The sequence below is a fragment of the Catharus ustulatus genome, chromosome 10, assembly GCF_009819885.2.
Source record: "Catharus ustulatus isolate bCatUst1 chromosome 10, bCatUst1.pri.v2, whole genome shotgun sequence".
Classification (NCBI taxonomy): domain Eukaryota; kingdom Metazoa; phylum Chordata; class Aves; order Passeriformes; family Turdidae; genus Catharus; species Catharus ustulatus.
This window is the reverse complement of record NC_046230.1, coordinates 19483346-19508262: the sequence shown is the minus strand read 5'-3', so window position 1 is coordinate 19508262 and position 24917 is coordinate 19483346. Positions and strand designations below refer to the sequence as shown.

The 24917-nt window shown below is 39.2% G+C and overlaps 1 protein-coding gene across 10 annotated transcripts in view; it reads right to left on the bottom strand.

Moving 5' to 3' along the window:
• Positions 1 to 24917, bottom strand: part of PEX5L (peroxisomal biogenesis factor 5 like) — a 106560-nt gene that overhangs the window by 71997 nt on the left and 9646 nt on the right. Inside the window, exon 1 of one of the 10 annotated variants that reach the window (XM_033068247.2) lies at positions 18299 to 18464. The exons of the other annotated variants lie outside the window; for them this stretch is intronic. Coding sequence (XP_032924138.1) covers positions 18299 to 18358 — 60 coding nt within the window. The 5' untranslated portion in view covers positions 18359 to 18464. Of the gene's footprint in view, positions 1 to 18298; positions 18465 to 24917 lie in introns of those variants that run through there. 10 annotated transcript variants of the gene reach the window in all.

Below are 24917 nucleotides of genomic sequence, written 5' to 3'. Positions count from 1 at the left end.
CCTGTTGTATCACGGCAAGAATGAATGCTGTATTCACCTCGGTGAAGGCAATTTTCATCTGAGTGAGATGTGGATATGAAAAAGCCCACTTACAGTAAAAAAGATCAGAAGAGATTTTTTCAGCTTGCTGTTACTTAGATTTATGTGGCACCAGTCAGGTTTCAATGAACATTGTCACTATCAAAATATTTATTCCTTTAGTAACTCTCTCTTCAGTCACGAAATTCAAAGGTACTTTCACTCTTGGCTTTAAAAGAAAAGAAGTTCTGTTTTTTCAGTGTGCTTTATTTGTAGTTCCAAGTGAAGTAAAATCAAATCAGCTTAAGCATGGCTTTTTTTTTAAACATACGTGTAAACAAATAAATGATTCTGCTTTGTATGTGCTCAAGCACTCTAGGAGTATATTTGTGGTTCCCTTTGCACACACAAGTATTTTCAATCTGAGAAGTTTTATACTTTCAAATTCCTGAGCTAGTCCTACTTGCAGGTCTGTATCTTCTGAAAATTTGCTCTCTGAAAAGAACACTGCAGATTTAGATTCAGTGTTGTCCTAATGTGGCACTGAAAGTCAAGAATTTCTGAATTCTTTAGGAATATGAACTAACTCATTAAAAATAATGAGATAGTAAAAATAAAACTGTCACTTATTCTGCTTGCTTTGTGACTTGTTAAGTCTACATTTTGAAGTTCCTCTCCACAACCAAGAAAAGCTAAACACATTTTTCCAGAATCAAAAGATGTGCAACTCTAGAGGCCGGCTGCTTTAAAAAGAACAGAATGAGACCAAAAAGCAAATTGGTGAAAATGGGAAAGGATGCAATAACATTAAAAATGAAATTAATGGAAGAAAGCTCCTTTGTGTGGTACACAGTTGTGGATGGAAGTCAGCTGTATGTGGATATTTTGTTTATTAAGCCAGGAGCACGTGTACAGGAAGGGGACAACTGATGCAGATGAGGAAGTGGCAGTTTTGTTGTGTGTAAAAATGTGCATTCAATTTGTGCTTTATTGAATGCTGTCAGTAGATGGCTGACAGTGAATGGCAAAGCATCTGTCTTTTTTATCATAATTAAATTCTCACTGATTTGCATCTCAGATTTGTTCTCTTGATAATAAGCTGTTCTGCGGATGTGACATCATCCATTGAAACTGCTTGGAACATCACACAATTATTAATATATTATCACTAAATTGATAGTGAATGGTTTTCCAAGTCATAAAACGAAGGACCAGATTATTTCACAATAAAAAGGATGTAAAATAGCTAATTACTTGGACTGAATTGCCTAAATGATTTTGTTCTGCACTTTGTGTGTTAAACACTGACAAATGAGGGCAATTAATACAGTACTAAAGTCCAGAGTGTGCACCTTGCAGCACATAGAGCTAAGAGAAGTCATTTCCTCTCCTTGGTAGAGTTGTTTTTGACAGTCAGTCTCAGGTATTAGGGCCCACCTGCTTGCATTTCAGCCAAGATTCCAACAATAAACAAGTTACCATGATTTTATTGTGTCTGCACTGGCCCATGTGTGTTGGATGTGTGGGACATCCATAAATTGTTTGTGCTGCAAAGCTCAGGAGTACTTGGGAGATCTTCCTTGTTACATGGCTTTACAGCAAGATAGTCCATATCCCTTAAACTTTACACAGTCTCCAAAAGAGATTGGTTATTTTTCAAATGTATTGAATATAAATTATATATTGTATACATGTCTTCTTCTATGCACTGCCTTTCTTTTGCTGTAACACTTTCCTTTAGGTAGGCAGATTTTAAATAGAAAATTTCGACTCTAGTCATGTAAGTTCTAATTTTAATTTCTCTAAGCAAATGCTGTCTTGCCCAAAGAGGTTCTAAGAGAGGTAAAGACTCTTTGTTTGTTTCAGAGGGTTTGGGATTTTTTTGTGGAGAAAGGAGGTTCTACACTAAAATTAATTATTTTGCAGTTTCTCAATTACTTAGGTTTTACTTCTAGACATTCCCATCTTGATAGGCTTCATTCTGCATCTGTAAAATTAACAAATAAATGTTCTTGTGTCTCTTTTGCTGCCTGGTTTAATCTGGGAGGCCTTTGGGGAGCATATCATGTTCACACAACATCCTTCTATTTCACCCAGGAGTGCCATGGTTAGAATAATCATCCTGTACCCAATTCTTTCAATTTCCAAAATTATTTAATCTTTCTCACTCCATCAGAGTGCTCACACACCATACAGTAGGATACCCTGGCATAGTGGAAACCATTCTTACTACTTTTTTATTGAAGCAAATCAAATTTGTATGGAATAAATGTTTTTCAGTGGACTGTAGAAAGCCCTGTTTATGAATATACAGAAAACCTAGTGGGAGAAAAACTAAAAAAAAAAAAAAAAAAAAAAAAAAAAAAAAAAAAAAAAAAAAAAAAAATTTGTATATATATATATACCTTGGGTTTCAGACCCTTGCTTTACTGAACACTTCATTTTTTATTTTCAGATAATCAGCAAAAGAAAGACTAAAACTCAGGTGTTTTTCCTTCCAGCGTTACTACTTTGGCTGCTGGGTTATATCCAAGTTTGCTTTTATCCCTCTTCTGACTGATGCTATGAATATTTAATCAATCCACGCACAGTGGAGCAGATTGGGCAGGAAGGATGAAAATTCCATTAATACAGCAGGTTGTCCTACATCTGCTGGCTTGGGGACACCTTGAAGGTGGCAGATGTTGTTGTGGATTCCACAGACACCCTCGGGATGAGGACTCCTCTCTTCTGGAAGTGCTGGAGAGGGCACTGCTGCTGCTCTGCTTTCTGCAGCCTCAGAGGGGCTGGGCCCCCCAGTTTAACAGCAGCAATTTGGGGATTGGATTCCCAGGAAGGGGATCTGGAGAAATCTTTCCTCTGTCTCAGTAAGAAGCCAAACCTGCCTTTTCTGAGCAGTGGATTTCCTGAGCAGCTCCAGCTCCAGCTCTGAATGACTGTGAATGGTGATTTCAGGCATTCACCTCAGGTGTCTGGGGCACAGCTTGAGCTGGGGATTTCAGACACAGTGCAACACTTCTTTGTTAGGAGATGCCATGTTCAGCACCACTGTGCCTCTGTGCTTCTCCTGCCCTGACCAGGTGCCTCAAGGAAAGATTAGAATCCTAATGAGCTAGGGTTTTCCAAAAATTTCATCTTTTCCCTCCCTTTTTAATTTTTTTTCAGCTTTAAGCATTGCTTTATGCACAACAATTTTCAGAATATTCACAACAATAAAATAAAATGGTTGCTCAGATGATCAAAATCACTGCCAATATTACATGGAGCAAACAAGCTGTGCTTTTAATGATGCAATTTGAAAAGCACATGTCAAAACACAAATGAAATGGCTTGCTAAAATCACACCAGTTAGGGTAGCAGAGCACAGTGCTGTTGGATGAAAGGCTGTAAATAAAGAGCTCTGGCTTCAGTCCTCCTTGTTAACAGCACTCCACGTGACCTTGAGCTGCACAGCCCCAGCAAACACTTGCAGGTACAGTGAAGAACTATTTTGGTCCTACTTTACAGAGGAGGTAATTTAAAGCAAAGAGAAATAAAATTACCAAAGCAGAGGACATACAGAAATACCCTTTGTTTCTTTTAGCTCAGAGGGAAGCTCTAAACCCATACCATTAATCCCACTGCATGTATGACAACAAGGGAAGAGCTGGGATGTGTGACCATGCCCATTTCTGATTCTGTTTTAGTGCACCCAGATAAGACCAGACCTATCTGAGCTAAGTGTCTCTGCTCCCATCCACCTGCAATGTTGTTCTTTTTCCTTAGAAGCCTCTAGAGGCACTTGAGATGCACTGCTTCTCCCTCAGTGTTTCAGGCAGTGCCTCATTGCAAGGTGATAAATAACTCGCCTGCGGTTTCTCGCTAATACCAGAGACAGAAATAAAAACAGCCAGAATTTTTCTCCCTATTCATTTTCAACCTAATGAATAGTGTATGGAAATATTTTCTATTAATGAACTTTGACGGAAGCTGAAGCCTGGACAGGATGGAAAGAAAATAGAGAACAGTGTCACCCTCTGTACACAGTGACACATTCCTCCCATGTAGTCCCAAAATTGTCAGCTTTGATGCTCCTTTGGATCCTTTCTTTCACCTGCATCCTGTTCTTTCTTTGCACCCTTGTGTGCTAAGGATGATCTTTCTGAGAAAGCTTACAAAGATTCTTGCCTTTCTCGGCCTAAATGCCACTTTCATGGCCTTGCTTTCAGGAAGGAATTTTCTAGCAGCAGAGTCAGAAAGAATTAGAAGACATCAAAGTCTTGTGCTTGATGAAGATGAATAAAAACATTGTGCTGGTGCAATAAGCAGTGCTGCACTCGATTTGCTTGCTGTAGATTGTCTAATAAATACCTGGTTCTTCAGACTCTCACATGTAGTTAGATGTAAATTAATTAGGATAATTTTGACTGACACTGCTGTGTTGTTTTTCTGCTGACTTATAAAAAGTTGTTTATTTTTGCTTAGATGTTCAGTTATGTTTTGCTGTGGAAAAATCTAATTGTCAGCTATTAGTGGCACTGCCAGGAATTACCATGGAGGCTGGTCTCCACTAACTAATGGGATTGCTATCTGGTATTTTCCCTACTCTCATCATTTTTCTCTCCTCTCATCAATTTATAGGTCTTTCTTTACACCTCTTAGCTTTCAGGCAATCTGCCTTTTATTCCTCTCTGACCTTTCCCTACTGGCCTCAGCAATTTCTCTCCATCCTTGCTTGGCTCTTTCTCCTTCTCTTCATTTTAAGAGCAGGTTCTCTGTCACTGTTTGACTTCTGCACTTTATTCACTGCACTTTGTTTCTCATCCTGGCACAGTCTCACCAGCAATCCAGACTCGGGCATCTCCCACACCCTGCTCCCTTTTTCTAACAGGATCTGAGAGAGGAGCAAGACTGTGCAAGGCAATGGTATTTCTGGTTATTTTATGTGTTTGATAAAAACATATACTGGCAACAGAATCTTTGCTGTTGTATGGAAACTTTAGAGTAACTACTGCTTTTGTAAAAATTACCACTCACAGCAACAGCCACAGCCAGCTCTTGGAGGAGAGGAGCATAGGGGAGGTTGGAACAAATCTTGTGCTTCCCCCCCCAAAATCTTGACCAAGGGCTTTCATTTGGCCTTACACGGAAGTTTGAAATATCAAAATAAACAAAAAAAATTTCAATTTTCCCCTCTTCTTAGTAATTGCCACACTTCTATTGTAACAGCATTGTTATCAATGTAGTAAGATTAAACTGAAATTGCCTGTATTGAGTTAGATTTTGCTGAAGAAAGCAGCTTGTACCCAAAAGCAAACTTGCTTTTTTCAAGCTGTATCAGCTAATCTAATAAAAGATACCATTTTCACAAAACTGTCTTTGCTTATGCCCATTCCTTATATCCTCCTAAATCAATAAATAAAGTTAAGGGTACCTAAAAATAAACCAGGCTTGTTTTGTGGCAGGTTCCCATGCATACCATGCAAAATATCTTAAGAATCTGGCAATACATCTGCTCAGCATTATTTCATCAGGGAGACAACTACTAGGAAGAAAACCAAGGCAGACACAAGGACCAGATTTTTTTTTCAGAATGTAACTTTTCTCACTTTGCATTAAAAGACTTATTTATGTACAGACAGTGACTCCTTGAGCCATGTAAGATGGTGTGGTAAATTGTTTACTGATTCCTTCCCTAAGAGCATCACTGTTTAGAGCAGTACAATTTCACACACCACCTGATACTGCAGATGTATTTCATTCTTGTATGCTTGATTTGTACTGAACATTTCAGTATTGCTGTAAATAAATTAAATACATGGCAGGTAAAGAGATTACAAGCACATTTCTTCAGTGTAAGCTGGAGGCTTTCAAGCAAATATCTCTTAATGATGTGTTGACTAATCCATAGCCCTGCAGTTAGTAAGGCACCCTTCCCTTGAATTTCATTCATTTAATGAAAATATTCATACTTGTATCTAACCTTTGACTCCTCATCTGAACATCTGGGATTCTGAGATGTGGTTATAACCTTACAAATGCTTATTCTGTAATTATTTGCATGGAAAAGAAATGATGAATTCATAATATTTTACTCTCCCATCTCCCTTCTTAAGTGGAACCTTATAAGGGAATGTCAGAAATTTTATAAGTCCTCGAAATGGTTCATCCCCAACTGCTGATTATGTCCCATTATTTGAAAACAAAGTACTTCTGGGTTACCACAATAAACATGAGCCCAGTGTGGTACTGGGGATGCTCTTAATCACCAAGTGCTTCAGAGACCTGAATTTTCTTTGAGTCATTCACTGACTGCCTTGTGGAGCAAGAGAAATGCCCACCAAATGACACTGACAGATATTGGCAGAATCTATCTTAGAAGATACTCTTTTATTGAGCCTCCCTAACATGCACTGCCCTGTTCCAGAGGTGTTGATTGAGATAAACAGATGGAGTATGGTCCTCACATGTAGTGTTTGGGGTTCTGAAATTCTTACTTTTTCTTCACTAGTTGATACTTAGAACTCCCAATTAGAGTTATGATTTGAGTGCAATGAGTCAGATTTAAACCAATGAACGAGGACTATTTCATTTTGCATTGGCTGCTGGAGCCATTTGGTTACCATGAATTAAAAGAGAAATCTACCTTTATCCTCAAAAAAGATACTGAAACACTATTTCCCCTAACGATATTTCAGCTAAAAGACAAAAAAACTTTTACAAAACCATCTGCTTCTTGAAGTTGCTTGTGCTTTTTTTCCTTTGCACATGTTGTGAGATAATCAAACCCCTCTGAGAAAGCAGGTTATCAACTCCATAAGCAATCTTATGTCTTTAATCCTTTTCGCCTATGTGAAAAGTAGGCAACCCGGAGGGAAAACAACAAGCCTTTCCTGGTGTCAGAACCAATCATTTACATTAGGGCTTGAAGATTGGTCTACATTTTCACTTTTCTCCACCAGCATTCAAACTTCTGTGAAGTAGAATGAGCTCAGTTGGGGAAAACAAGTTTAGAGAGTGTCAACTGAACCTTTTCTTTTTTTAAATTAACCTCCATGTACAGTAGTGGAGAAACTATTCTCTAAAATAAAAGAGTATTTACATTGATATTGCAATTAAAATTATAGTTCTCTCCAAATTTCTCCATGAGAAGCTGTCTGGAACCCTCTGGAAAGTGTTCCCCTACATATAAAATATTAAACTGATGCAAATCAAGCTTACACTGCATTATATGAAGTGAGTATTTGATAACTCCTCTGTGAGAGCTTTCAGTGCTATTGCTCTCAGATTGTGCTTAACTTTAACATAAATGATGGCAAAGTGCTGTCGTGGGTTTTACCCAGTGTCTTCAGAATCTAGGACATTACAATAAAAGCAATGTGTATAACCTGTCTTTCTATGTTAATAATAAACTACATGAATCAACAGAGTTGTTGAGAATTTTGACTGATGTGGGTCTGACCTATACCCAGCAGCTGGGCTGAGGTCACTGCACTTTACCTGTTTTGTGTGATTTCTGCCAGACTAGGAAGCAAAGAGCTCTAATTGCCTCTTCTTTCCTGGCACATGGCCTGGAAACCTGTTGTGCTGTAAAATATAATACAGGCACAGTTTGTGGAGGGCAAAGCCCAAACAACCAGTGCCTACACTCCTGTTTCCTCTCTGCTCCCTGCTCTGTGGATCCAACAAGCACAAGGCAAGAATGAAAAAGCAGGATGATGGATAGCCACGGCCAGGAGCAGACCCTGAGCTGTAAAGCACCAGCTCTCACTTCTGTCAGCTCCAGCAGCAGTGATCTGTGGTCAGACATCAGCATCCTCATTAATTCACCCTCTGTCCTGCTCCTTCCTCTGTGACTTGCACTCATGAAGCAGCTCACCAGCCCTTGCTGCACATTCCAAATATGATGTTCCCATTTAACCAGCAAGGCATAGGGGGTTCTTTGCATAAACATTGTTAGGTGCTTGTATGCACTTACAAGGCAATAATTTGACTGCAGTTATTATCCAATTAAACTGACAGAACATGACAGGAATAATAATATCAGTGTAATAACTCCAAGGGAGAAGGTGTTAGTTAAACACTGTCTGTATCCCAAATACTTTTAAAACTGAGAGTTAAGGAGATTTTAATTTTATGTTTATTTTAGGAATTACTTAGTACAATAAAGTGTCAGATACCACTGTTAGAGTTCACAAACACAGGCGAAGTCCTGTAATCAAAATTATACAAAATGAGTCATGATCAAAGTGAATTTTTTACTTTTATCTTCTTTTGCTTTTCCAAAAGTGAGTTTTGATCAAAAACAAATGATCAAATAACACAGATTCTGATCCACTCCTATGGCATGAGCTGATGCTAATTATGGCATTTGTGACATTTATGTAAGAGTGGAGCTCACAGTTGTGTAAGGGCCAGGTTGATTGACAGTGTGGCATCTGAGATTTTTTTATTGCTGTGCCAAGCAGGCCAATTTTAAGGCAATTGGGTTTGTACTGGGTGCCCAATTTAGAAATTGTGCTGAATATGAAAGTAATGGAGAAACCACAGCTCGGTGATGGTTTGACCGTGTTTGTTAAGGAGATTGGGAAGAATGTACAGGGAAAGGACTTCCCTGTGATTTCTCTGGTGCTCTGTGACACAGCACATCTGTCCATAGGCTCTTGATCAGTGGAAAAATCCTGAGCTTAGCTGGGAGCTTCCACCTGCTTCACACATCTATCTGTGCCTGCTCCCAGAATGAACCAACCAAATTCTTCTGATCTACAAAGATTAATCTGGTTTTAGGACTGTACAACTGTTTTGTCCTTGTGTTAGACTCTCCCTCCTCAGGACCTCAAGCCCCTCACTGACCCTGAATCCTAGGGTTTGGAGCACTGTATGCCAGTCTAGACAGTAACAAGAGTGGTGCAGGCTTTCCAAAAATACCACTCATGGAGCTCTCCAAAGCAGCCATGCACTGAAGTTGGACTTCTGAATAAAGGAGATGCAAGTGTTCCTTCATGTATTTAGGACTTCTCTCATGCTCTTAGATGAGTTGCTGTGCATAGATTGTCTCTGATACATGGTCCAGTAAAATGTCTTGAAGAATTTGCATAAATATTAAATAAGCAGCCCAATGATATGTAGTAAATGACTATTTGAGGGAACAAAGCCTCAGTATGATGGATTTTCTGGCTTGCAGGGGCAGATCTGATGTCATGATCTATGCTAGAGTAGTTACATTACTTCATGCTGCTGGCACTGAGAGATCCCAAGCACTTCCATCAGTAGGGAAGGCAGGAATAGCTTTGAGAGTAGTAATGTTCCCTACAATGTTAAATTAGATTGGACCCCTTGGACAGCTGTTTCTGTTGTTTGTCTGTTTGTTTTAGGAGACAACTGGGTAGATGTTAGGGTTATCTAATTATTAAGAGTGAGATTCTGTCTTGCAAGGAGGTAATCTTAAAAAAGTCTTGTTTTTTGGTAACAGGATTTGGCACAGAAAGCAGAAGCTGATGCAGTAAGTGTCTTTAGTTGACTGGTATAACTTCAGCAGGTATTTTGTGACATACAAACACATGGACTGTTACAGACACACTTTTTGTGAACATTCATGTCTTTAAATCTCCAATATTCATATAGCATCAGTGTTTTCCAGACGAGTGCTATGTAGGGAATAAACCCTGCCTGTGTCCTAGTCTGAGGAAAAGGTATGTCAAATAAATTCTCAGTGACAAATCTCCAACAAGAACTAGACTGCCTCTAATTTTTTTCCAGACAGCATCACTTATTTTTTTGACAAAAGAAATTGCTGAGAATGGCTTAAACAGCAAAACATACATATCACCCAGAGACATCAGCACAGTCTACCTGCCCTCTGCTGACTGCTTGTTTTCATATAATTCTGCATATTTTTGCATAATGGGCATGCTATAATTTCTATGAGTACATTTCCAGGTTAGAGATTTTAAAGAAAAATACCTTCTCTCTGGCAGTTATGAAAAGCTTCTTCCAAAGCTGTCATTATCATGAAATTAGTGCTGGGTTATACAATTAGGAATAGATAATGAGACAAAGCAGGCAACAGTGCTAAAAACACCCCAACCATGTGTGTTTGAAGTGTTTGTCTGGGGATGCCCTGAGGAATGCAGACTTGTCTGTCTCTTGTTTCTGTCAAGATTGCTTGGCTTTCTGAAAGATGTATTCTGAACACAGTTTTGGGCTCAGCTGAGGAACTGGAGTCTCATTCTTTGGTGTGTGCTACTGCCACTGGAAGTGGTCACTGTCCTCTGCCACCTTCTGCATCCTGCCTGGGAATTGTTGGAAGACTGCAAGCTAACAGGGTGAAAGCCTGTCAGGGACCATTATGGCAGCCTAACAGAGATTATTACAGTCCAGTGTCCAGGCCCTTTCTCTGACCTTTTACCAGATAAATAAAATCTGTAGGGTAACAGTATTTAGCTTAATTTCTCAGCTTTTTACTCAGGATTACTGCTCGTTTTTATCCATGTATGAGTTATTATTTTAAAAAGAGTCTAGATTTTGAAAAATGAAGCTTGAAAGATCTTTGAGGCTACTTTAATATAACTGCTGCCTAAATCTGAGAGGTGGGAAAATGCTGCATGTTGTGCTGCCTTCTCTGCTCACAGCTCAGGGTGACTTGGTGTTTTTGAACCACTTTTAACGTAAACAGACAATGTGTTTCAGAAAGATTTATGGTACAATTTCAGTATACTGGAGCATCAGAATGAGGAGGCAGCAATGTTAAGATTTGCAATGGAAAATGTAACTTGTGCATTTGATTAGATTGCTAACCACAAACCAGTTTGTGTTCCAAAAGCATGAATTTGTCAGATAGTTTCCTGATGGGGGACTGCTGGAGTTTTCTGTAGATCAGCCTCATTCACATATGGCATGGGCTTTCTGGAATTGCAAATGCCATGTTTCCTTCAGGCACTGGCTTTTGGGAGAGGGAAGGAACTGACTGAAGAATAAAGGCAGCATTATTGAGTGGGATTCTGGAGTCAGTGGATGTTTGTACAACCCAGCAACAGCACTCCACGGATGCAGTAAGGGGAATATTCTGCTTTTGCTCTCACAGGGAGCCTGCTGATTTCCAAGGCACCTAGGGAGCTAATTTAGGTACTGAAATTTAGGTACACAAGTTCTGATGTGTTTTACCTCTCAGTCTGCTGTATAGAACTGAAAAGTGACTTCCTTCTGTAGCTTTTACCATTTACAAGATGGAGACAGAACTACTGACCTGATTTCCAGTGACATTCCAGAAATAAGTGAGAATTGTTTAGGACACTCTACTGATAAAGTCTCAAGGTGTAAGAAGGGCAGCAGGTACAACACTTGTGTCTGCAGCAGCTCAGTGACCCTGGTGATTGCACACCAGCCTCTGCTCACACCTGGGCTCTCCCCTTCTGCCACTCACTCCTACTCCTGTCAGCAATTTAAGAACTCTTTGACCCCTGTCACACCTGCCCTTCTCTGCCTGTGTATGAATGACAAGCTGTCTGTATTTAGTGAACATTTGTCAATTTTTTTCTAAGTCATTGTGGTGATACTGGTAAAAATGGAAGAATTAAAGGCATTAAAAACTCATATTTATAACATACCCACAGACCAACAAAACCAATGAGGGCTTTATTCTCCTGATCCAAGGGCCTGAGCCCCAAAACAACTTGGAGTATAGAGTGTATAGAGGCCATCTGTCTACAATGCTATCAGACATGGTGAAATTTTGCAATAATTTTCCTATTAGGTACAATGTATTTTTCAAAAGACACTAAATCTTAGGTGATTTTAATTTTCCTTGCATGTATGTGTGGAACACAAGCAAGCCTTTGCAGTTCACTGGTGAGTGCCTGGCAGTAATGGAATTAAAGGCATTCCCTCTGCAGCTTTCTTAAGCTAATGTCTCACCCCAAATTTCATTTTGTTTTTCTCTCTCAGTATCTCTGCTCACTACAGCCAGCCAGAAAAACAGGCTGAAGCTCACTAAGATGAAGTAGCTGGGTCACACTGCAGAAAGTGCTGATGTGAGCTGTTTCTTAACAGGGTGAGCTGCTATTTTCCCACATAACCCTCTGGATGTGCTGAAACAATAGATTTTTTTTTTTAGTGTAGAATGTACATGCATCTTGGACTAAAGCTATAGATGTACAGAATAATTTTTAATTATACAGAATTTAGTATTTCCTGTCCTCTGCATTAAAAACTAAATAACTTGCTATATTGTAGTAACTAATAATTGCCACTATTTTGAGATATTATTTCAGATTATATCAAAGGATCTAAGAGAAGAACTTGACAGGCATCAGTGAATTTAACCACATGATTGATCTCTCTCAGATGGGTTGGTACAGTCCCTGAGGTGTTTTTATAAAGAGAGGAAATAAGGTACAGAGAACCTCAGAAAACAGGGGACTGAATTTACAGGCACAGTGAACCTTGCGTCGAGTGAGACTCACTCTTCAAACAGCTTGGGATCCCAGAAAAAGATCTATGGTGTACGCCAAGCTGACAACACACCAATAAATATTGGTATGAAATGTTGATTTACTGCTCATTTTCTGACACTGTGGTCTGTATAGAGTAACTTCCAGCATGACACTAAAAGTTTGTGTTCAAGACAGAGGGGTTAATAAGAAAATACTGAAGTCCACACACAGTGAAGAAGAATTTTTAGAATTGTTTTGGAGATGACATTCTGGCATTTGCTGGTTATTTTGGATTGATATCATAGATCTCTTTTAATTTTATTTATATATGATATGTATAAATACGTACATATATAAATAAAAGCTTGCTTGTCCAAAATGCACTTAGAATTTTAGCCTTAGTGATTATCTCTAGTGAAGATACAGCTATTGATTTTCTGGGGACAAGAGTACTCTAATTATGTAGAGGTTACAGTCCTACAAATTTTCATAACAACACAAAATATTTTTCCATTATAGGTCTGGTAGGAAGGGAGAATGGAAATTTTTTTGCAGTCTCTTTCTGTGACCTTCCAAACGATTCTGTTTAATCCTGCATTTATCTGCCTGAAGCATTAGTCATACAGGTTGCCTATTTGGAAAAATTCTTTGCTTCTTCTATATACAAATGATCTAAACTTCATGTGAAAACAGATTTTGATTGATTTCTCTAGTTCATTCTTAAATCAACCATTAGAAGATTAGTCACAAAGTAAAGTCACATTTTCCAAGTAACTATGGCTATAGAGCTGAGGATGTTCAAAAGTACTCAGGTTGGAAAAGGCTCCTTGCACAAACAGCTTTATTTCCCTCAAGGCTCACATTATCTTCCCAGTTCTACACAAAAACTTTATTCTTTAAATACATTTCATATTTTAGATAAAGCGAGAAATCTTTCAAGACACTTGCACTTCAGGTTGCTGTACAGATAAAGAAGATAGGGATTTATTTTAGGAAGTTTCAGGAGGGTGCAGCCTCTGCAGTGTGAACTGCAGCAGTTGTGGCCTTGCCCTCTCATTGCCATGAGCTCCATGCCAGATCGATGCCAACACCCAGAAAGTTCCCCCAGCTGCAGACTGGCAAAGAGAGTTTGGAGAGTTTGCTGCTCAGTGTTGGGGTGTTTGAAAAAAGGGTTGTCTTCCTTCTGGCATCTGCCCATTCTAATTTTTCCTTAGTGCTTAGAGCACAGCATATACAGGAGCCACAGCTTCAAGTGTAAAGATAAAAAGGTCGTGTCTCATGGCAGGGTCTTCAAGTTATTTTGTTGGAGCATTGGAAATTTGTTCTTTCTTTCCACTGTTTGATGTATTGGTAAGTCTCAGGCACTGAATTAACTCCAGCTCACAGCCACTCCATACAGAAAGCACTTTAGACACTTTTTTTTGGGGAAGTGATGGAGTGAAAGTGGAGTATGAGTATTTGAAAGAACATGTACTATTGGTCAGGAAAGTGATTTTTTAAAAGAATATCTGTGTTTTGTTACTCACACACAGCCAGGAGCAGCTAGCTCTGGCTGAGTTACACGGGGCAGCCTGGCAGAATCCAACAAGTCTGACATACTGGGAATCACAAATACCTCACAGGCTGTCTGGGTTATTAACATTTCCCACTCAGTTTCTGGGAAAACTCTACAGTATAACCTGGTATGCTGAGTTGTCAAAATGTTATTTAAATAACACTGATGGATAGCATCAGTGTAGGAGACAGGCCTCCCTTAAGCAAAACACCTGGCACTCAGTAGCTATTGATAAAGCTTTTATTTTATCATCTAGCCATTCCATTTCCAGTATTTTTAAACTGTAATTTCACCCCTAATTGTAACAAAGTAAGTTTTACAGAGACATTATCTTTCCCTGGGATTTTCCAGGTAAGGACTGACACAGTTCTCCATGTGGAAGTGTTCCTGTGACCCCCAGCTGGAGCTGGGACACAGAGTGACCGACCCTGTGCCCAGTGGGACACTCTGGGAGCAGCTGTGCTGCCACAGCAAAGGGTCAAGCCTTAGGGAACTCCTCACCAGCTTCCAACAACGGCTCAACAGGCACAGAAGGAACATTTCTGCCAAGTACTTCGGGGTCCCAGGTGAATCTTAAATGAGCTAAATGCGACATTAATGCCACATCCCAGTGGATCCAGCCTGCCCTGTCAGTGAACTGGCCAGAATTCTTGTCTGGGGTTCACTGCTGGCATTCCCAGCTGAGGGGATCCGAGTGGATTTGCTCACACACTGTGTCTTGATTAAGGCTCATTTGAATAGCTTTGTTTTGAGTAAATACAGCTGCAAGGGAAAGGTGCAGGCACACAATCTTGTTGGTGAATTATTAAGTATCAACTTTTCCTGCTGGATAAATACAGATAAAATACTTGAGAGAAAAAAAAATTGTTGGTCAAAATGTTAGAAATTCAAGGAAAGGCACAGCTTTAGCTAAGTCAGGCTGACAGCATCCAGGCTGAGATTCATTGCACTAAGGTCTGCTGAGTCTGTTCTAAATAAAACAAGTAGGTTTTGCTTCATAAACAAGTGGATTCATCTACTGATTCCCTGAAGAGAGATTTTTTTTGCCTTTGTACTGTTATGAAGATATGATAAAAACATCCCTTAAATCCTAATCCAGTATTAAAATTATATGGGAGATGTATTTTCATTAGAATTGATGATACTGAATAATTTCTGTGAAAGGAAGTAAATATCATACTGTCTGAAATATATGAGCTTCTGAAATTCAGTATTTCCTAGCTGATTAGTCCAGATAAATATTCAAGCATTCAGTAATGTACTTTTCAGGCAAGGTCACTCTATTTCTGTTTTATGTGTACACAAAACATTTCCCAATCAGTGCACTTCATTTTGGTATTAGTTTCACAGAAATTACCACTATTTATGCCAAGAAATGAGAAGGGAATTAACCCAAGAAATTAGTATCTTCATGGAGTTAACAGGACAGAAATTAATCCAGAGAACACAACTGGAAAGCATGAAATATTGTTTTAAGTGCTGGGAGTATTGGCTTGGTTATAATAAACCAAGCAGAGGTGATGGGTGATATTGAATGTAATTTCCACTGACCTGTGCTATTCTGATCTTTGTTTATCATTACCTTGGTTTACCAGCACAGGGAAATTTCCTCTTTCAGCCTCCCCCTGGTCTTTTCTTGGTTTCTAACATTCTCCTGCAGAGAGGATTGTCTCCAGCTGTAGTCTGTTCAGTGTCTTTAAATATTGATTATTCTCCTTCCCAAATCAGGACACATGCTAACCTATTTCTTTCACTGACAAGTACAAACTTCCTTGTCTTCTGCTTCCATTCTGAGTGTGGGCAGAAATGGTTCTTTCATGTTCTGCAACTGGTTGAATAACCTTATTACCATTCCATGTATGAGAGAGGAGTTTTTTATCTGTAGCCTTGTCCACATCACTGTTAGTGAGAATTGTTTCCAGGCTTAGAGACTGTCACTCTCTGTTGTGCTAATTGCACTGTAAAAACTCTCCTTGCCAGGAACTTTCTGAAAAAATGCTAAAATAGATGGATGATCAAACTACCTCAGAGGAAGTAAGGCTACATTTGGTAGAGATACACACTCCTGATACACATGTGAATAGATTTTAAATTTTCTCTGCAGAGCATCCCTCCTGCTACTGACCCAGCTGTTTTCTAAGAGTTGATCAGAATTCTCTCCCACAAGACCAGAGGTGAAATCCTCCAGAGGCAATGGACACTTTTACACTGTAAGATCACTTTGTGCCACATACAGCAAGAGGTTGCATGCCTTGAGGGTTTTTCCTCCAACTCCTCCAATTGCCACTTTTGTCCACTGTAAGTGAACTGGAAAACTGAGTTGGGAACAAGAAGCCACTTCTGACTGATTCTTTTGTGTGTTTATTTACACAGCTCCTGAGTTAGCTGCACGCTTCATGGCTATAAATGGAATTTCAAGGCTTTTCATTACAATATAGCTTACCTGAGAATTCTAAAAATATTATCTGCTTTATTATATTACTCTGAGGTACTTTCTAATGTATTTTGTGTGCGTACAAAAGGAATATTTTGTTGATGCAAAGAATACTTTGAACAGTCTGGAGAATCACTCTAGGAATATCTTGAGCAGGTGACAGTAGATTCCTCATCACTTTAAGCTTAAAATTTCCAGAGCATGTGCTGTTCTTATTCAAATGATGATCTTGAAGATCAATTGCGTCAAGTGTGTAAAGTCCATCAGCCTGTATTGTGTTACAGCTCATATGAAAGGTCAATAGATCCAGCCTAAAAATGACTCAAGGTTTTAGAACACAAATTTTTTTGGAACTTCAAGTGTGGTCCAAATGTCAAAAACCTTTGCTAGTTTTGCTATTAGTTGTGCACCTCAGTGTATGTTTGTTTATACTCTTTTAACTGGCACAGTGTTATAGTTCAGTGGGAGCTTCTGCCTAGTTTTGTCTCCAGATACATTTGTTTATAGGTGAAAAATTAAACTAGTAAACATTTCTCAATGATCGGTTTCATTTTTCATTTTTCTAGGAGGCTGAGGTTCTAGAGCAGCTAATATGTCTCCATTTCCCTTACAGCTGTTGTTAAATTGGATTAGAATTTAATTTGGAGCTCTTTTGTGTTTTCTCCTTTCTCCTTTGGGACTAACCATATGGAAAATCATAAAATAAAATATCTTGCTTGCAGCAATGAAATAACTTTCAATAAAAAGGAAAGTATTGAAGCAACTTTACTAAGTGACTAGAAATGTTCAAATGAATTACAAATGATATCTAAATGAAATTTTAGAAGAGGCTGTCTAGACCTACTGAAAAAGAACATGCTAAGTGAAGCTCTCCCTCTCAGCAGAGTAGAGCAGAGTACCACTCTAATCAAAGAACAGTTCATTCATTCATTCTACATGTCATATGATTGACTAGAAAAGAAAATCCTCCATGAGGATGAATGGTATGAAAAGGAAAATACTAAGCAAGAATCTTGTTTGGGTTTTTTTTGTAACAAGCAGAAATTTGCAGTGAGAGTAACTCAGATTTGCTCCAGAGAATAAACCACAAGTAAACAGGAAGTGGTGGCTGAGGGCTGGTTTATGGCACCCTTACTCCAAGAAAAATCTTACTCCATTAGCAGTACCATTAAATCCAGCAGTGCTACTCGGACAAAAAGCTCATTTTCATTCTTTTAAGTTGTCACAATCTGATGCCACAGGAATATAGTTTGTAAGACAGCGATGAAATGTTTTTCCATCGCTGCTCGCCTGCACATTCATAATACATCAGAAATACCCTTTTTTAAAAGCTCTGTATCTATTCTTGGCTATGAGGTTTTGATACAGAATTCACACAACATCCTGCATCCCTGATTTTTGTTCCTACCGCTCCCCACCTGGATCTGCCTGCATGTTCCATTTCGTTATGTACATCTAAGCACCGGCGTGGTCAAAAGGTTAATACGTTGCAGGGGAGGAGGAAAGGGTTCCCAAAAGGTTAGGAGCCTCCCTAAGGACTTCACAGCAGCCATGATACCTAGATTCCTTTTAGATGGTAATATTTGGCACCACACTCGCATGTTTAAATTATTATATATGCAATTTATATTCTCCTAGTTTCTCTCAAAGCCTGGCTGTTCTGAAGCAAGCTACTGCTCGGTGACAGGAGATCCAGATCTCGCTGCTCAGCCTCTGAGTGTTTGGAAATGACCCTCTTTTTTCAAAGGTGAGAAAACATTCTCATTCCTGCACCTTTCAGTCTCTCCTGCAAGCTGCCCGTTTCTGACTCTCTTTTGCATTTAGTCTCTTCACCATAAAATACAAAATCCTCTTAACAATTTTTCCCCCCCCCAAACTTACCTTGCAGTATTTTGGTAGCATATTAGCTTGCACTGGACTTTCTTCCCTGGAGCCTGGCATCAGAGTCCAAATGAGGTCATTAATCTAAAGGAGTGGAGTGGTCTCATGCTAGCCCTGGTTCCGGAGGGCGCCGCGCTCGGTCCCGTTCCAGGAGCTCTGCAGCTCAGAGCCAGGCTGGGGCTCCTCAGCAGGACTGCTAATGGTCAGGAGTGCACAGCTTGAGCACTGCTGTGTCAGTAGCAGGAAGCTTTTACTGTGCCTGGGTTCCTGTCAGTGCTACTAATTCAATCACTTACATATGCAATAAATTCACATGAAAAATTAACAAACACCTAGCCAGCAGCAGTGCCCTCTACTCATTATTTTTTTCCTAAAAAAGCAATGTAGCTTTCTCTTAAAATGATTGGATTTAATGGTTTGTTTCAGCATTTTATGAAAAAAAATTCCTTCATTACGAAATAGCTTCTCAATATTAATCCATGGCATTATTTTATTTAGCTTTTACTCCCAATATCTTCCATCAGGTTCTCCTAATTACATCTGTATCTTCCCTTGAACTAAAAGAGACTGTGCAGATGTCAGGGTGGGGTATAGCTCAGCAGCAGGGATCTACTCCACTCAAGATTTATTTGATTTGATTCTATTTTCCATCTCTAAGATCCACTACAGATAATTTTTGGTATCATTAGTAGTAATAGCTCCAAAGGCAGCGCAGCCTGACGAACAAAAAAGAACTCAGGACTCCTTTCTCCTCCTGAACAAGAATCCCTAGGGAATTGAGGTCCAAGTATCACATATTTCCTTATTACCTTTTTTGAGAGATGGGTGACGCTCCCTGGAGAACTGGTCTGGGATTCTACAAGCAGTAGCCTACAGCTAATTCAGTCTGATGACAAGGAACTGTGCTCAGAACTGAGAACAACTTAGAGCAAAAACTGTGGTCTTTAACAGCAGGTTCTGATGAAACTGTCATTCCTAACACAGCTTGAGAAAAGAGGGTGAAGTGGATGCACACAGTGTCTGCCCATGGGGCAGGCTGAGATTTATACCAGCTGTTAAAGCAGCTGGTGACCACAGTGATAATCAGGATGCCTTTGGCATATTCCTTCCCCTATAGAAGTGCTCCAGCACCTGGACTATGTGTGTCAACTGCCTGGCCCCTCTCACAGCTGCTTTTTGACACTTTAATAAACTGAAAATCCCATGGGCAAGGATGTGTCCCAAGTAATATAAAGGAATTAATCTTAAATTCCAGTGTCCACTAAAGCGTTTCCTCTGAATGTAGTTATGGAGATTAAAATATCATAATTCTCTAGAAAATGACTCTTTTTGAGGCCTTTAACTCTTCCATCATCATCATTATCATCTTCCAGTTGATATGTGTGCTAATTATCATGCCAAGATCCCTTCCCTATTCCAAATGTGCTCTGTTGTTTCTGACAGTCCTACCCCTTTATGGCCTTTTCCTTAGAGTTATTCAGACTGGTCCTACTGCTTTGCATGAACTCTTGTGTTTCAAAGCTTTTCACAACTCTGTATCTTGAAAAGCCACTTTGAATATCTAGATCAGTACAGCAGGGTTTTTTTTTTTTTTTATTTTGCAATTGCTCAATACCAGTCTATTCCTTGTTCTCTTATGATTATCATATTTTGTGTTATTAGACTTAGAAAATCACCCTGAAACCAAATAATCTTTTTTTAGAAAAAATGCTAGGGGCAATAAATTTTAATTTTTTCTGCATTATATATGAAAAATGAAGAAACCAGAATAATCTTCTACTGTAAACAACAGCAAATCCAGCAAGGTCAGCTTGTTCCTGAAGACTGCTGGTGTGGCCCAGTGCAGCAAACTGATTTGTGGAAATCAAGAGTGGTCTCACAGTGCTTTCCCATTGAATCTATTCCTTTTGTTATGGATTTGGAGTATACAACAGTTATGAGGTAAAGCACTGAATGAATTGCACTACAGTTGATTAGCCAGACATAGATGGGATTAGACTGGGACACAGTGGTGCAAAAAACCTTGCTGTAGTTTCACAGAACCGATGGATAAAAGCACAGGGGCTCCTGTGCTATCTGCTAGAGCACATGTTCCACCAGCTCCACTCCTAAAGCTCTGAGCCCTCTCTCAGCTGTTGAGCCTGGCTCAGAATGGGATTTTCCTCCTCAGCCCCTGTGGCTGGGGTTCATTTGTGCCATCCTGCCTCCCTTCCCCGTGCCCTGCTGCTACTGGGCAGGACAGAGCTGGAAACTGCTGTTTTCTGTTTTCCTTATCCATTCACAGTTCTCTGTTATTGTGACACTCATCTGCTTCTCTTCCCTCCCATTAATTATTGTTCTGTCCATGTCCTATCAGCAATATTTCAGAAGGAAGAGTTAAATTTGGGATTGCATTATTGGTATGTGTTTTCCAATTCCCTTAACTCATTTATATGGGGGGCACTGAATCAGGTACCATGCAGTTACACTCCAATTTCTAAATGAAATCTGGCAAAAAGTTTGGATTAAAATATAAAACTTATTTTTAAGAAGACTTTTCCTTTTTATAAGAATAAAACAGTGTCTTAGCAATTAAAACCAAAAGCGCTCTCCATAACTGGATGGTGTTTTTTAACACACATGCTGCCATGGTTCTCTGCCAGTACTAAGTATTAATAAGAAAGTGACAGAGGACAGGAATCTGCAATGGATTTCCTCTGGAAGCTATGTTTCTCATATTTCAGAAATGATTTTGCTGTCAATAAACACAAATTCCAGGGACTGCACCAAACTAAAGCTGCAGACAAACAAATGGTAACCAGATACACTAAATAACTGCTTCTCCTCCTAGTGAGACTCTGTAAACATAAACCAGCAAAATTAAATGTAATGTCTGTAATATATTTATTTTTCCTTTATGAAAATGATTTGAAGACAAACAAATCACAAGTGCAGTTGAATTCTTAAGCAGTGATTCTGTTTCGTTTCAAGAAGTGTCAGATATAAAGAATCCAAAAAAACCCAGAAGAAATTTGGAAACAAAAATATCTGACAGTTTGAGAGGAAGTTAAAGTACTCTGTAAAGTATTTGCAGTTCTTTGATTTGTGTGTATTGAAGTGTCAGCTGAAGTGGGGATGATGGTCCAGACATCATCTCTATGGTTTCAAAATACAACACACACCAGAATGTGTTATGTAAGTTTTTACCTGTAGATGAGTGTAAATGTTTCTACTGCACTCCTTGCAGACTTCTGTCCAAAAGAATGTGCAGTTGATAGCAGCTACTTTCTTGCCTGAAATGCTAGATGGGATTTTAGTTTATAGAACTGTTGTTTTAGCAAGAAAGACCAGTAATCAAGGACAGCCTGTTGGCAGTGATGTATTGAAAGCAACGTGCAGAACATCATAGCTGAAAAATATTGGTTGTTTATTGTGTATTAGTGTAAGCCAAGAATTCTATTTCCTTGTAAACAGAGCTGTATAAAAGCCACTAAAAACCTTATTAATCCTGTGTTTTGTATTTGCACATATGGCAACACCTTGTACATAGGTTTCAGCCACTTGCTGAATTCAGGTTTGATATTTTTGGTCTCTCTAGCCTGTGTCTATCATGTCTGGTTGGCCAGAACAGTAACATCTACTTTCTAATTCTGCAAATGACACACAGGATAGAACTCAAGGATGTTTGTGTGCATGAAGGAATAGTAAATACTTGCTTATAAATTCGCATAAAATTGCTTGGCTTGGTGCTTAGCAAATACCCAGAATCTATATGTGTAGAACCTGAGTTTTGATGTATGTGATGATTAATGAGTCTGAGTTAATTATTTGGAGTTTTATTAATATTTTTATTTCTGGTATTTGTCAGTGACTACTTCAGAAAAAGGCAGTGAAATTTGCTTTCTCTTTGACATCTTTGACATAAAACACTTTGGAAATAAACATTATTTTTTTGCGTAATGGCAGGAAAAAAATACTTATTCCCCTGCTCAGTACATTTAGTGATATGCTTTTGCATATCTTTGTCTAGTCAATAATCACTGATCTCACTTATTTGGAAACTCTTTTGCTGGTGTGAGTCTTGAAATTCTAAGGTCTGAGTAGCAGTGATGCTCAGTACACTACAGCACAGAACTGACATTGACCAAGAGCTGCAAGGCTGTAATGATAATATCAGATTGTGATGGAGTGTTCAGGGACATCTGTCTCCCTGATACATTGTGGGATGCAAATCACAGATATGAGATGGGACAGAAACTCCAGAAATCAGATCCTGAGGTACTTTTATGAGCCTGAATCAGTCCAGAAATAATTTTCTGACTCGGTACAGGGACAGAGCACTGACTCTGAGATGTGGCTTTGTGATTCCTTCCAAAAGAACAGTCCAAAGTGAGTTCAGTAGTTTTTCCTGACTAGGACTGCAAAACAGAAAATCGAATTCTTTTATTTAAGACCATATGCTCTAAATAATAAGCAATGTATTTGTTTCTGAGCTCAGGAGAGAAAAGTGAGCTGCTGGTAGTACTGAAAAAGAGCTTAGTCCTGGCTCAGCCAACATCAGGGAAAATATCCCTACTGGTCCTCATGGGTTCTAGTTTATATCCTCATGCACACAAAATCTGGTTATTAATGAAACACATTTAAGCTTCCTGGTACACAATGTTGACACAGCTGGTGATTTCCAGCCCTCAGTGCACACTTGCAGGAACATAAATACGAGACGGTGAAAGGCTTCAATGTCTCTAACATGAACCATTGGGTTTAGCTGCATGGGGGAAATACATTTCCTCTGATTGCAAAGGTTTTAGATGAAGCAAAAACATGAGTTCAGCTGAGTGGGAGACTTGGTAAGAAAGCTGGCAGAGAGAATATTCAAACTTTAGAGCTCAGCTCTACTCAAAATGATGTTTTGGCCTTGGCAAAGTGGCACTAATTTGTCACTGCCTGGGTGGGTCTCTTAGCAGGTTACTCAAGCTGTGAAGACAGTCAAGCCCTCCACAGCTGTAACAGGAAGACTTTTGACTTCTTAAAGTCGAGTATTTTGGTCTTTCTGAACAAGAATCAGGGTGTATTTCTGCTGAAGCCACAGAAAATTGAGAAGGCACTTTCTGAATGACTTCTGAAGAGAACTTCAACGGGGCAACTGAGAGGGGACCTTGTTCATTTGTATAAATATCTAAAGGGAGAGGTCAAGAGGATGGACCAGGCTCTTGTTGGTGGTGCTGAACAATAAAAGAGGAGGAAATGGGCAGAAACTAATGCACAGAAAGTTCTACCTGAACGTGAGAAAGAACTTTCCTGTGCAGTGACGGCACGCTGGATCAGACAGCCCAGAGGATGTGGAGTCTCCTTCACTGGAGACACCCCAGAACCCTCTGGACACGATCCATGTGCTCTGGGTGACCCTGCTGGAGCTGGGAAGTAGGACCAGCTGATCCACTGTGGTCCACTCCCTCCTGAACCATTCTGTGGTTCTGTTAAGACAAGGAAGATGCTGCTCCTGGGTTATTGAGGTTCAGTCTTCTGATCTCATAGGCAGCATGTCATACCAAATCTCTCAGAAACTGTGTTTCATCTTAAAAGTAATTAGGTTTTTTTGCTTTCAGTATTCTAGTTGGAAGGCTACTGGAAGTCTTGATTGCTCTAATGATCAGAAACTTTCTTCTAATTTCCAACTTAAATTTATTCACAGCTGGTTAATATCCATTTGTTTCTGTGCCAGTTTTGTTCTTAGCTAATTTAGTTTTTTCCATATCTGGTGTTTATCTCCCTGATGCATTTACATGCTGTGATTATGGTCCTGCTGAGCTGTCATTCTGCTCGATGAAATAAGCCAAAATCTTTTGGTCTCTTCTTGTAAGATAGACTTTCTCTTCTCCTTGATCATCCTTCTTTGGACCTGTTTCCATTCCTCTCTTCTGTACAAGATTCTCAACTCAAAATCTGCTACTGGCATTGTCAACTGGCACTGATTTTTTCCTGACTATTCTGGAAAAAACTCTTCTAAAACTAGATCTGCATCTGTCTTTTTTTATGGATGTATTTTATCGACAACCTTACAGTCATTATGTATGTGCAAGTTGTTCTTCTCAGTAATTTCTAAATGATAGTCCATGGCTTAGGGTAGGCTTTTTGTTATTGATGATCAGCACTATACTGTAGTGTTAAATTAAATTGTATTTTTACTGTTGAAGTATAGAAAGGTCCCTCTGTGACTGAAGTGACTGAAGCTCAGCAGTACTGAATGTTTCCCAATATTGATGTTTTCCAGCACTGAGTAATCAACAAATGCAGTCACCATCCTCCTGTTTCTGGTACCTTTATGGATGAAACATCAGAAACAACCACTTCCAACAGTGATCCACAAAAACCTTCCCTATTAAACTTTCCTCAGTCTGACATCCTTCCTTTAGTGCTCTATTTTTCATTTTCCCATGAACGAGTTTCCTGCCTTCTTTACAGATTTACTGCTATTCTTTACTTTTTCCAGCTCAATAATAATTTCTTTCGTAACACCACAACAAATGCTTACCACAGATCATATAGATCAAGCCAGTTATACTTCATTTGCCTAAAACCCCAGTTATGATAGAAAATACTGCCGAGTTTGTCTGACATTATGTTTTCCTGATAAATTCAA